At 31.6% G+C, this 14,040-nt stretch overlaps 1 protein-coding gene across 3 annotated transcripts in view; it reads left to right on the top strand.

The window, feature by feature from the left end:
* LOC134706909 (integrin alpha-8-like) overlaps window positions 1–11,004 on the top strand; it is a 70,759-nt gene extending 59,755 nt beyond the window's left edge. For all 3 annotated transcript variants that reach the window (XM_063566267.1, XM_063566268.1, XM_063566269.1), the window contains 7 exons: window positions 4,006–4,105; window positions 4,859–5,023; window positions 5,360–5,443; window positions 6,507–6,620; window positions 7,148–7,261; window positions 7,860–7,985; window positions 8,700–11,004. In XM_063566267.1, the coding sequence (XP_063422337.1) occupies window positions 4,006–4,105; window positions 4,859–5,023; window positions 5,360–5,443; window positions 6,507–6,620; window positions 7,148–7,261; window positions 7,860–7,985; window positions 8,700–8,858 (862 nt within the window). In that variant the 3' untranslated portion in view covers window positions 8,859–11,004. The remainder of the gene's footprint in view (window positions 1–4,005; window positions 4,106–4,858; window positions 5,024–5,359; window positions 5,444–6,506; window positions 6,621–7,147; window positions 7,262–7,859; window positions 7,986–8,699) is intronic.
* Window positions 11,005–14,040: the final 3,036 nt, after the last annotated feature.

Here is a 14,040-nt window from a genome sequence, read left to right as displayed (position 1 = left end):
TATGAGTGGGTAAGTCAAACTCCTACAACAGTCTTCTAACCTAACTATGAGTGGGTAAGTCAAACTCCTACAACAGTCTTCTAACCTAACTATGAGTGGGTAAGTCAAACTCCTACAACAGTCTTCTAACCTAACTATGAGTGGGTAAGTCAAACTCCTACAACAGTCTTCTAACCTAATTATGAGTGGGTAAGTCAAACTTCTACAACAGTCTTCTAACCTAATTATGAGTGGGTAAGTCAAACTCCTACAACAGTCTTCTAACCTAACTATGAGTGGGTAAGTCGAACTTCTACAACAGTCTTCTAACCTAACTATGAGTGGGTAAGTCAAACTCCTACAACAGTCTTCTAACCTAACTATGAGTGGGTAAGTCAAACTCCTACAACAGTCTTCTAACCTAACTATGAGTGGGTAAGTCAAACTCCTACAACAGTCTTCTAACCTAACTATGAGTGGGTAAGTCAAACTCCTACAACAGTCTTCTAACCTAATTATGAGTGGGTAAGTCAAACTTCTACAACAGTCTTCTAACCTAATTATGAGTGGGTAAGTCAAACTCCTACAACAGTCTTCTAACCTAACTATGAGTGGGTAAGTCGAACTTCTACAACAGTCTTCTAACCTAACTATGAGTGGGTAAGTCAAACTCCTACAACAGTCTTCTAACCTAACTATGAGTGGGTAAGTCAAACTCCTACAACAGTCTTCTAACCTAACTATGAGTGGGTAAGTCAAACTCCTACAACAGTCTTCTAACCTAACTATGAGTGGGTAAGTCAAACTTCTACAACAGTCTTCTAACCTAATTATGAGTGGGTAAGTCAAACTCCTACAACAGTCTTCTAACCTAACTATGAGTGGGTAAGTCAAACTTCTACAACAGTCTTCTAACCTAACTATGAGTGAGTAAGTCAAACTTCTACAACAGTCTTCTAACCTAATTATGAGTGGGTAAGTCAAACTCCTACAACAGTCTTCTAACCTAACTATGAGTGGGTAAGTCAAAATTCTACAACAGTCTTCTAACCTAACTATGAGTGGGTAAGTCAAACTTCTACAACAGTCTTCTAACCTAACTATGAGTGGGTAAGTCAAACTCCTACAACAGTCTTCTAACTTAACTATGAGTGGGTAAGTCAAACTCCTACAACAGTCTTCTAACCTAACTTTGAGTGAGTAAGTCAAACTCCTACAACAGTCTTCTAACTTAACTATGAGTGGGTAAGTCAAACTCCTACAACAGTCTTCTAACCTAACTATGAGTGGGTAAGTCAAACTTCTACAACAGTCTTCTAACCTAACTATGAGTGGGTAAGTCAAACTCCTACAACAGTCTTCTAACTTAACTATGAGTGGGTAAGTCAAACTCCTACAACAGTCTTCTAACCTAACTATGAGTGGGTAAGTCAAACTCCTACAACAGTCTTCTAACTTAATTATGAGTGGGTAAGTCAAACTTCTACAACAGGGTTCTAACCTAACTATGAGTGGGTAAGTCAAACTCCTACAACAGTCTTCTAACCTAATTATGAGTGGGTAAGTCAAAATTCTACAACAGTCTTCTAACCTAACTATGAGTGGGTAAGTCAAACTTCTACAACAGTCTTCTAACTTAACTATGAGTGGGTAAGTCAAACTCCTACAACAGTCTTCTAACCTAACTATGAGTGGGTAAGTCAAACTCCTACAACAGTCTTCTAACCTAACTATGAGTGGGTAAGTCAAACTCCTACAACAGTCTTCTAACCTAACTATGAGTGGGTAAGTCAAACTCCTACAACAGTCTTCTAACCTAATTATGAGTGGGTAAGTCAAACTCCTACAACAGTCTTCTAACCTAACTATGAGTGGGTAAGTCAAACTCCTACAACAGTCTTCTAACCTAACTATGAGTGAGTAAGTCAAACTTCTACAACAGTCTTCTAACCTAACTATGAGTGGGTAAGTCAAACTCCTACAACAGTCTTCTAACCTTACTATGAGTGGGTAAGTCAAACTTCTACAACAGTCTTCTAACCTAACTATGAGTGGGTAAGTCAAACTTCTACAACAGTCTTCTAACCTAACTATGAGTGGGTAAGTCAAACTTCTACAACAGTCTTCTAACCTAACTATGAGTGGGTAAGTCAAACTCCTACAACAGTCTTCTAACTTAACTATGAGTGGGTAAGTCAAACTCCTAAAACAGTCTTCTAACTTAACTATGAGTGGGTAAGTCAAACTCCTACAATAGAGAGCTAAGTTGTGTATAGTATTTTTCTATCAGCTTTTGTATACCGGTATATAGAATAGCTAATCCAATAATTCAAATGTAAAAACATATTCAATGAGGGACTGAACAACTCATCATTTTATGAATCAGTCTGATATATTGTGTAAAAAACTTGATGATTAAATTTCTTTTTTGACCTTTTCTGTCATATCCATTCATTGTATGGCACTCACCATCATCGTGTATCATTGGTACAGGGAATAAAGCTGCACAAGTATTTCAAATCATGAAAAGCTATATACCGTACATGCATTTAACTTCTTATCTACCACAGGCGATCATACAGTTCACTACTTCACACAGCTTATAAGTTATCTACTGCAGCTGATTTGTAGGTTAACTGCTAAAGATAATTTGCAGTTTGATAAATAAATTATGCATATCGGATGAGACAAGTGTCAACTTCTCTGACAAGTATTTGCACATTGTTTTAGTAAGCATTCTTGTTTTGGGAATATAATAAGACTTCTCTAATCATCAAGCTTCGACCAAATCATTTCTTAAAACAACAATTTTGTTAAGATTGAAGTACACATTGATATTATGTAAACAACAGAGATATTCATACTGTGTCAGGACAGCTTGGTTAGTACCTATATCCTCTGTACCAATGATACACAGTGACTATTTTACGTTAAGATATTATAGAAACAGATATTTAAGAAATAATTCATGGGGGCTTGAATATATCATGATTTTACCACGGGTTGGCCCTTTATGACAAATATTTTACCCTGAGCGATAGCGAGGGGTAAAATATCGGCATAAAGGGACAACCCGTGGTAAAATCTAGATATATTCAAGCCCCCATGAATTATTTCGATTCTAATAGGTCAAATACGGCAATTCTTTTGGATCGAAGCGCTCTAGGTGGAGGCAAATATTTGCCATTCCCATAAATAAACGCACTATCAAATTGGCGTAAAAGAACGGAGCAAACTGAATTAGTGACATGCTTAAACTATTTAAAATAACGCATATAGATAGTTTTGAATTATTTTAAATGATAATTTACTTATATGTCTTAAATGTTTAAACAACTATGGCTTATAACACATTTTAGCATCGTTTGTTTACGTTGCCATGTTGTGATGATTTTTCGGTTTTTCAAGCGTGTACTTTCCCGTAAAATGCTCATATTCTAACGTCATCGTATTATGACGTCGCGAAACTCATTCATAAAAAAGCATATGACGTGGGAGTACGATCGGAACAGCCCATGCAATATATTCAAATTTTACCACGGGTGTGTACTCAAAGCGTTTGAAGGACGTCATGTTAGAATATCACTTATACCACTTAACCCTGTTGGCTAAAATATCATTTTCAATTTTTTACAAATATAGTGAATAAATATCAAAATCAGCAGGGTTATAAGGTTGAATATGTATGAGCTAAATTGTGAAATTTGTATAGAGAGTTTTTACAAGTGTTTAATATAGAAAACTCCAAACTCACAGAATCAACCAGCTAGTTTAAATAGCACAAAGAGTAAGCATAATTTTGAAAATAGTTAGAAGTAATCAACAAGTGGCTATAAATAGAACACATTCTTCCCTTCCTTTGTATATGCTTTTTAAATTTACATTTCTGTACACCATTCACAACAAAACTGTGTTAACCTGAATACGATGGCTCTTCTCAGTTTGTAAAATGAATGTTGTGCCTCTATATATTTCACATCCATATAGAATTTAGTTTTATAAATAATTCTTAAATTGTCAATTTAGAGAGACAGCTGGAAATAAAGAACAAGTGGTCTATAGTGATGATAGTGTGGAGAAGTTTAAAGACACTGGGTTTGGTCCTACTGTGGTCCATGAATATAAAGTAAGTAATATGCTGTATATTAGTCTTTCTATTTAGTAAGGCTCAATATTTAAGATATCTTATGACATTATAATTACATACAAAAGTATATGATATTAGCAAATTAAAAGTTCAGAAATATTATAAGAGTACCTTAATTAAAAAAGAAAACGCAATCTAATCTAGGTGTATTGTGCTCCACTTTGCACACTTGGTATATTTTTCAGTAAGAATTATGTAGATGCCTTAATGTAATCTTGAGATCAACCCTCAGAAGACTGTTTTTAATGACAAAAGGACATAATATGAACAACTACATACCGGTATGTCAATGACCTCCAACAAATAGCCATACCCTATCATATGCATAAAGTAATCTATAATATGCCTCAGTATGGCAAAATGGGAAACAATTCAAAAGAGAAATGAACCAGAAAACTAATACAACAACCAACATCAAACACTGGATTACAATAGCCAAGCTTGGGATAGGCATATACAGAATGTGGTGTGGTAAAACATGTTTGTAAGTGCTCAAACCACCCTTTTACCTAGTAACAACACAACAGGAGAAAGAATGGTTAAAATCAGATGAAAAAGGCTTGAATTACCTAATCATTACTAAGCACAAAAACAGATATTCTCATAACTTAAAAAACATAGTTACAGATCTTGGAGTACTCATCTGTACTGAAAGCTTGTGCAAAAACTTATTACAGCTTATGCTATAAATACTTAATACTTTTTATTCATGTTTTTTTATTCCATTTTTAGTTGACAAATTTAGGTTACACTGACATAAAGGCATCCTTGGTACATATTTACTGGCCTAGTTTTGATGATTTAGGAAACAATCTTCTGTATCTTACCACGGTTCCAACAGTCAGTGGAACAGAGGGAGTATGTACTGAAGAAATTTATACACCTGCCAACAGTACAGTAAGTACATACAGTCAGATTAAAATATAGATTCTAAGTTAAAGATTTGCTTATAATGATATTAAAAAGCTACAATCTACTTTTTATTCAAAAGACCTTTCAGGAGACTTTTGTTTTGTCAGATTAATTCACACCTTAAAAAATTTCAGTATGGTTTTACAGACTGCCAGAAAATTAATATTTGGAGTACATGAAAAATGAGAAAAGTTTTATAATATTGTCAACATCTAATTGATTATTCTATAGAATAAAAACTGAAGTCAAATCTTTTTGAAAAGGAAAGATATCTGAGGTACTGTACAATATGCTTCACAAATGTTATTGATTATATTTCAGCTTTTAATAAAGGGAAGAGAGGATGAAAATTCGGGAGCTTATAGGACAAAAAGAGCAACGAGGAGTGATAACACAAGAAGAATAGTAAGGACTTTTGTATCAGAGAATAATCACAAAATTACTCATATGCTCACATGCTCTGCTATTTGATATGTGGTATAGGCTTATAGAACTAGTATATAAATATTACAATTAACTTAGTAAGACAAATATTTTTATGCCCTACCTACGAGCATTATGTTTTTTGGTCTGCTTCAGGTTTAAGATTGTTTAAGCTTTTTGGTCAAAGTTAGTTTTTGGTGAAGTTGAAGTCCAATCAACTTGAAAGTTAGTATGATATTCTGAATGATATGATAGTTCTAATTTTAATCTAAAATCAGAGTTTTGACCCCAATTTCAAGGTTCACTGAACATAGAAAATGATCGTGTGAGTGGGGCATTAGTGTACTATTGACACATTCTTGTTTATCAATATTTTCTTTAAATTTCTTTAATTTACTTTTGTGACAATTTTTTTATATCAAGTCGTTTGTATGAGAATGAGAGAATAGGATGATGTCATAAGCTTACGTCATTAAGGTTGTCTAGGAAAACAAAGATGAACAGATTATCAATGATCTTTCAAACTCAAAATTGTTTCTCAACAACAACTCATCTCAGGGCTGGGGTCAGACAATTTTAAGTACTATTATCGTATCCAGACACAGAATTCAACCAATCAAAATAATGGATTTGGTGTTTCAAGCACAATTGTGTACTCCAAGTTCATAAGTTTTATGACTGTGAGTGCTGATCTGATTAATAATTTATTTTTACTATAGATACCAATACTGGTAAGGAATACATGACAACCATGGTGACTCAGGGTAATTAATTTTGGCAAAAAAGAGAATTTCTTTTGGACAACATTTGTATTTTCCAGCTGGATAGTTCGTGAACATTTACAATCTAAAAGAATACAAAAAATATATACAGCACTTACATATTGTGGTATATTTGTTCTTGCTTTTCTTTCTTTCTGAATTGGAATACAGGTCCAGTGTGAATAAAGAGTTGGCAATTTCATTGTATGCATACATATATATCAGTGATAAAAACTAAAAATTACAAAAAAGTTGCAATATCAAATGATATAAAAATGTTGTAGACCTGTACAAGACAGTGGTGTACAAGAATTGTTTGTAACCTGAGGTACATGGAAGATCAACAGACTGCACTCATTAAAGTCACTGCTAGAATATGGACAGATACACTAGTAAAGGTACATAGCTCATACAAATTATTTGATGAAAATAAAATAGGGTCATACTAAACTTCTGTGTATTAAGATTTATTACCCAAACCATTCTTGTATAAAACCTTTTCACAGGTATATTCAATCTTAATTCTATCAATTATTGAAAAGAATACATCCAGAGTTTTAACCAAACTTTCAACGTGGGCATACTCTTGTCTTATAGTAAAGACTTTTTGAACTGACTCTGTCATTCAAATATTTTTTACGGCTGAAGATAAAATTCAAATTGAACTGACCAGTGGGTAAAAATGTAATCACTTTTGTCTGTAAATGCTAGAAATGTATGGTTTTTTTTTTATCTACAATGCACTCCGCTACAACCACAGCAAGAGTTATATGATAATATGAGCATACAGGTACATGTATAAGGTAACATCATAAATTTGTATACTGTACCATCTCCCATTGTCATGCTGGCAAAATTGTTTTAATGCCATTTAAATTCACCTTTTTTATTATCTATTGGCCACTTATATCTATTCTTGTTACAGAGGGGATTGAGTAAAGAACCATTTCACTTAGTGTCACAAGCAGTAGCCCAGGTGAAAGAGATGCCATACGATTTACCTACTACATCAGAAACATTTAGAGTTGTTAAACAAGAGGTGAGTTAAAGATTAGAAACATTGACCTGTATCAAAGAATAGAGTGAAGCAGGATAAATAGACAGCAGCCTAACAACGATCAAACATTAGTTTCTAAAGTATAATGATCAGAGTTGAGTAGGCACTCATATTTTTTAGAAAGCTCTGAACATCTCAAGACATGGCAAGTTATGATTAAATCAAAAATGGTAACTAAACATCAGAAAAAAGTAAAATCACAAAAATACTGAAACATGAGGACAATTCAAGACGGAAAGTCCCTAATCAAATTGCAAAACCAAAAGCTCAAACACATCAAACAAATGGATAACAACTATCATATTCCTGACTTGGTACAGACATTTTCCTATGTAGAATATGGTGGATTTAACCTGGTTTTGAAGCTAGCTAAACCTTTCACTCGTAATACAGTGGCAATACAGAAAACAAGCATATAGAGAACCGAAGAATAAAGGTTGTTGACTTAGAAATGTACAGATATGTTGGGGTTGAATTTAGTTTTGTTTAAAATCAACCACCTTGAGAATTGTGGGTTTAATTGTCTTAAATTATAAAAAAGCATATTTTAAATACAAACATGTTTTATTTTCTATTACAGGTTGTGACATATGTAAATGCAGGCAGATTGGCACCACCTCCTAAGAGTGTAGAACCATGGATTATAGGAGTTGCCATAGCTGGTGGTTTACTATTATTATTGCTTTTAATACTGCTTCTGTGGTGGGTAAGTAGCAGACGACAATTTATTATTATCTTTCATATTGTATCAAGTTTTTGTTCCGAATATGCATGGACATATTTGCCAACAACATCCAATCATAATTCAACATTTGATAATTTCATTTCGATAGGAATTCAATGACATTAGAATTTAATAGTATTGATTTTGATATGGTTATAGTTTTCACTTTCTAACTAAACTGCTCATTAAACTCTCAGATGCTTATTATCAATTTCAAATAGTAACTCCACCATATAGTATTGCCCTTCAACAAATTTATCTGACAGTCATTAGATTTTTGTGTAGGGAAATTGCAATGAAAAGTAGGGTTTATTGAATATAAAGTAATTGGCACTAGAGCTTAAGTCATATTATGAAATGCTTTGATAACAATCTTGTCTGTTTTTCTCTAAGTAAAGTAATTACTTTCATTGGTTATGTATATCTTACTCTAAATGTGGGGGCTATATTGTATTAACCTTATCTTATTGGTTATGTATATCTTACTCCAAAGTTGGAGCTATATTGTATTCACCTTATCCATCTGTGTCGATTGATCAATATGTCCATTAGGTCAATTGTTATTTAGACTACACTAATCTCCTATATTATTGAATAGAATAATTATATTTTTGTTTAGCCACTTGCCAGTAATAGGTTGTTATATGAGCAACATTATGTCAGAAATCCAATCAAGTATATCTTCTTTATTTTCAGTGTGGATTTTTTCGAAGAAAGAGACCAGAAGATGCTATATCAGCTTCTCAAAAACCTTTGGTATATAAAAATGGAAGTCAAGCAAATTATGGCAATCAACAAACATATGGAAATCCTTCAGGATATGGCAATGACCTCATGTCGCGTCCCTATGAATAACCATGTCAAGGTCACCATACTTCCATTGTGCCATTCCTCAACATTATCACCAAATAATTACATGATTGTAGAATTTATTTGTTTATTTTAGTATTTTAACAAGAACAAGCTTTTATTGAGCTCATTAATTAGATTATTCCACTTTAGTATTAAGAATTAAATTTATAGTTTAAATAATACAGATTGATGATTATTACACATTTAAAACAAATGATTGCCACTGGATGTTAAGCAACCAACAATCAATCATAATTCTAATTCTGAACAGAAGTTAATTTATTCAAGTGGTATTGTAAAATTAATGATATTAAGAAATGTTTTTTTTTTTTATTTTGAATACCAGTGAGTGTTATCAATTTCGTATCAAGATTTTGTTTCAATTTCAATCTGTTAAGGAAGATGTAATGCCTTCTGCTGAGATTTAAAGCTATACAATCGATTATGGAAGTATTTAGCAATACATTTGTTACACAGTCTATGCATTATACACAGTTTTATACATATTTAAAATAAGATTACATTGGTTCATCATCTCCATAGTCTTTCACATCAGATGTTGTACACTTTTATCATTATGTATTTTATCAGAAAACATCTTATTAGATTATTTTAAAAAGACCATAAATCTTTGTTTTATTTCTTGTAATGCAAATATTTATGTGTTTTACTGTTTATTACATAAAAAGATATTATGGTAGTTTAAATAACATTTTTTGTAATTTCTTATCAACAATGGTTTATATAGATATATGCATTATAGATAATCAAAAGTCTTTTTTGTAGATTAATGGGAATTTAACTGGTACATAAAAGTGTCATGATTGTTATATTCTTTCCTCATCAATTTTTTATGCAACTAATCTGTAATCTTATCTGTTTTTGTAAAGACTAATCAACCAATCTGTTTTTGTAAAGATTTTATTTTCCTGAAAATTATTATGTTGGTATGCAAATTGCATTAACATGAATAATGAGTAATGCAAACATATGCGTCACATTTTGAATTTTCCTCTTATCAAAATATTTCAGTGTAATTGAAATTCACATTGAATTTTACACTTAGTATTTCATGTAAACAAGAAAATGTCCATTGAATAGATTTATGGAACTTAAATGAAAAGAATACTGGTTAATTTTATGTAGAAACGGTTTAAAAAATGCTTTTAAAGGATGGAATTGATTAAGGGTTATTCATGCAAAGAACCAAAAAAATAATATGAGTTCTATGTGATTTTACATGTCAAAGAAAATTTTATATTTGATTTTTGTTGGGATTCTCAATTTATTGACCTTTGAAAGTGTTAAATTACAGGAAGTTTCCATAAGTTTTAGTCCCTTATCTACTTAAGATGCAGAATAAACTTTTACTGTTGTTAATTCCCCTCTCTGAATTGAGGATGTTGTTTATATCCATCTGTCAGGGACTGTTTTTCTGTCTGTCCATCCATCCCCAAAAGCTCTAGGAAACTGCAAATAAGATTTTTTTTTATCAAGCTTCTTGTGATCTTGCTTTACTGTAGTATGCATTTTTAAGATGTATTAATCATCAACTTCTGCTTACTGAATAATTATCATTATACATAATGTACATGTACATTGAAATTTCAGTCACATTTTTCAAAGCATCTTCCTGATTTTTTACATCAAACTTCTTTTGAGCATGATTTACTTTGTGATGCATTTAAAGATTCCTGTTTACTTAATACCAAGATAATCTGTAACATAATGACTATGTAGGAAATTTTTGTTACATTTTTCAGGAATTGCAAACCAAAGCTTCTTGAAACTTGGTATCAAGCTTGATGTAAGCAGGCTTGACTGTGTGATACCCTTTCACATTCATCACTGATCAACCTCCTCTTTACCGAAACTTATAGTGGGGTTATGTTGGTGAGCAATGGCTTACAGATCTACATGTTAATATTATAGAGATATTTAGGGGAAATAGAAGAAACTGTAATGTAATTACAAGTTATATTTGATAGTGCCTATTTGTGATATATTATTGTGTGTACATGTTGTTCAAGTTTATTTGTGATATTTAATAAGGTTGACAATTGTATTATTGTTGTGTTTTCATTTGTTTTAATTGTATTAAATAGCTTTTTGACAGCTGTTAACTTTATTGTATGTTATATTACACAAAGTCTAATTTTAAGGATTGAGCTAGACATTGACAATTTTCATGGTATGTCTTCAGATATTGAAGTATGAAAAGAAAACTTTTCTCTAATAACAGAGAAAGAGAGAAAGAACTATATCTTTGTGCCATTTCTAAAGTATTATATTGCATTGTATTTTTTTCATTATTCGTGAATCCATTACTGTATATTTCCTAGGAAAAAGGTAGACATGAACATTTATCTTACAGCTGAGTGAGAGAGATATTTCTTTTTCTTCATTATTTCTAAAACTTATATGAATTGATTATATACAGATAATTGACAACCTGATTATTCTGTTTTTACGCTGAAGCTAGAACACTTCCTGTTTTCTTTATTTGCAAACTATATTAATGAAGGAATATGTCATGCAGTAAACGCTATTTTTAACTGCAGTATTAAAATAATATAATATTAGGTTAATGTTTATCTCATTGGATGTATGAAAAGGCAATACAATTCCAATGTCCAAGCATGAATGAAATTTGGAAACTTTACTGGTCATCTTTTTTTACTATTTCACTATTTAAGTGTCTATAAAATGCATTGCTCTTTTGACTTCAGACTGTGGATTAAAGAAAATATTCATGTTTCTCAAACTTATAAATTGTGATATTAATATGTTTCCAAAGCTAAATCATGAACTTAAATTGTAAACAAGCATCAGTCCAGATACGTATGATTTGATGTGTGGTTGTGTACACACTGTGATGTATATATTATATTTATATGACAACGATGTTCATTGGTAAACATGGATATTTTTTGAAAGTACAATAAACCAAAGTGAAGATGAATCTACATATGATGCATGTCAATAGCAGATGTACTTTTTCTATGGATGATATAATGTAGTACTTTTAATCTACCATTTCAACATTTCGAGCTTGTTGCAGTATTAAGACTGCTGTAAAATATTTCACAAATGTTTAGAAACTGTAATTTAAGTGAATTGGAATGATATATGAAAAAAATACAAATGATGCATTTCAATAGCAGATGTATTTTTTCTATGGATGATATAAAATGCTATAAAATATTTCACAAATGTTAAGAAAGCATATTTAAGTGAATTGGAATTATAAATGAAAAAACAAAATTATGATCATATTTTATTTTTGAATTTTTTCAAGTGTATTATGTTTAATATCAATCATTTATTTCATTCAAATAACTACACTTCAGGTCAAAATCATATGAAAACATTGCTAAAAATGACTAAGACATTTTTATAGGTCATGTAAAATAATAGGTACCAGTCTGCATACACAATGATAATAGCTCCTGCTTTTAAAAAGGCAAAATGTATTGGTATTAGTGTACATATATGTAAAATATTATATTTATTTTTAATGTACTTTTGCACTTTTTTGTATTACTGTTTACTTGTAGAAAGTCTGAATATGAAAGTGTTATAATATGACATGTGTATATGTGCAGTATGTGAAGGAAAGTGTGTATGTGTCAACAGTACATTCTATGCAGTAAAATTATGCAATATTGTGTCTGTGAAATAAAAGTCATTTGTCTATTCAGAATTAATTAATGCCATTGTTTCCTGGGCTCCCTAACTGGTATTTTTGATTAAGCAATTTTGGATCTATGTGATAACTCTGGATTTGGAGATGGTGCAAAATTCTGAGTTGAAGACATATCATGAAAAGGATAATTTGTTTCTATGACTAGTAGAAACTTTCTACACCATCAACTGCCAAATTTTAATATGAGATTTGACCATAAATGAAGATTTTTTTTTTTAAACAACTTCTTTATTTTAGTTCCTTTGTTAGTTAAAAATTGAAGTAAATTGCCATTTATTAAAAATATGGAAACTGTGATTTATAAAATTTAAGCAGTTGTAAGAATAATGTAAGTGTTTTATCGGTATCTTATGTTCCTGTAAGATATTGAATAGAATTTGGTTCATGATGTGTAAAAAATAAAATCACAAAAATACTAAACCATATGGAAAATTCAGAACGGATAGTCCCTAATCAAATGGCAAAATCAAAAGCTCAAACACATCAAACGAATGGATAACAACTGTCATATTCCTGACTTGGTACAGGTATTTTCTTATAAAGAAAATGGTGGATTAAACCTGACTTTATAGTTAGCTAAACCTCTCACTTGTATTACAGTAACATTAGATTCCAGTATATTAACAACAATGTATGAGCAAAACAAACAGACATGATAGGTAAACCTGTAAAAAATTTGAGTACATCAGTCATCAACTTAATCACAAACTAATATGTAACAAAGAAGCACAAACAGGCATATTGAAAAAGCACATTTGCAAAAATGAAAGACAAGAATACAAAAATTATAGAACAATAACACAATGACTGGATGTATAAGTACATAGCCACATCATGTTTCAAGGAATTATAAAAAAGGCTTATAGACAAATCCCACTAGCAAAAATGAAAGACAATAATACTAAACTTATCAAAGATCAATAACACCAAAAGGGACGAAAGATATCAGAGGGACAGTCAAACTCATAAATCGAAAATAAACTTACAACGCCATGGCTAAAAATGAAAAGACAAACAATAGTACACATGATACAACATATAAAACTTATGAATAACCAGCACGAAAAACTGGGGGTGATCTCATGTGTTCCGAAAGGGTAAGCAGATCCTGCCCCACATGTGGCACCCGCCGTGTTGCTCTTTTTATAACAAATCCGGCAAATAGTATAATTCTGTAGGTCACATTCATGAAAGGGAAGGGGATTGTAGTTAAGACGTAATGAACATATCAGATATCATCTGTAAAACGGTTATTCCATAAACGTCAATCAACTCGTGATGGAATGATTTCAACCTCACCATTTGGAACTCTTTGTTCCTTGTGAGCAGCAACCCTCTATCAAGAAAACCATGATGGGGAATACTGTATCAATTTGGAGATATATACCCCGTATGCAGGTGCTGCTGGAATGTCGCTTCTTAGAAATGGAAAGTTCACAATTGGAAAGCTAAAAACATCTCTTAGATGTAAGTCGAGAT

The sequence above is a fragment of the Mytilus trossulus genome, chromosome 2, assembly GCF_036588685.1.
Source record: "Mytilus trossulus isolate FHL-02 chromosome 2, PNRI_Mtr1.1.1.hap1, whole genome shotgun sequence".
Taxonomy (NCBI): Eukaryota; Metazoa; Mollusca; class Bivalvia; order Mytilida; family Mytilidae; genus Mytilus; species Mytilus trossulus.
The sequence above is the reverse complement of the archived record's forward strand: the minus strand, read 5'-3'. Positions and strand labels throughout refer to the sequence as shown.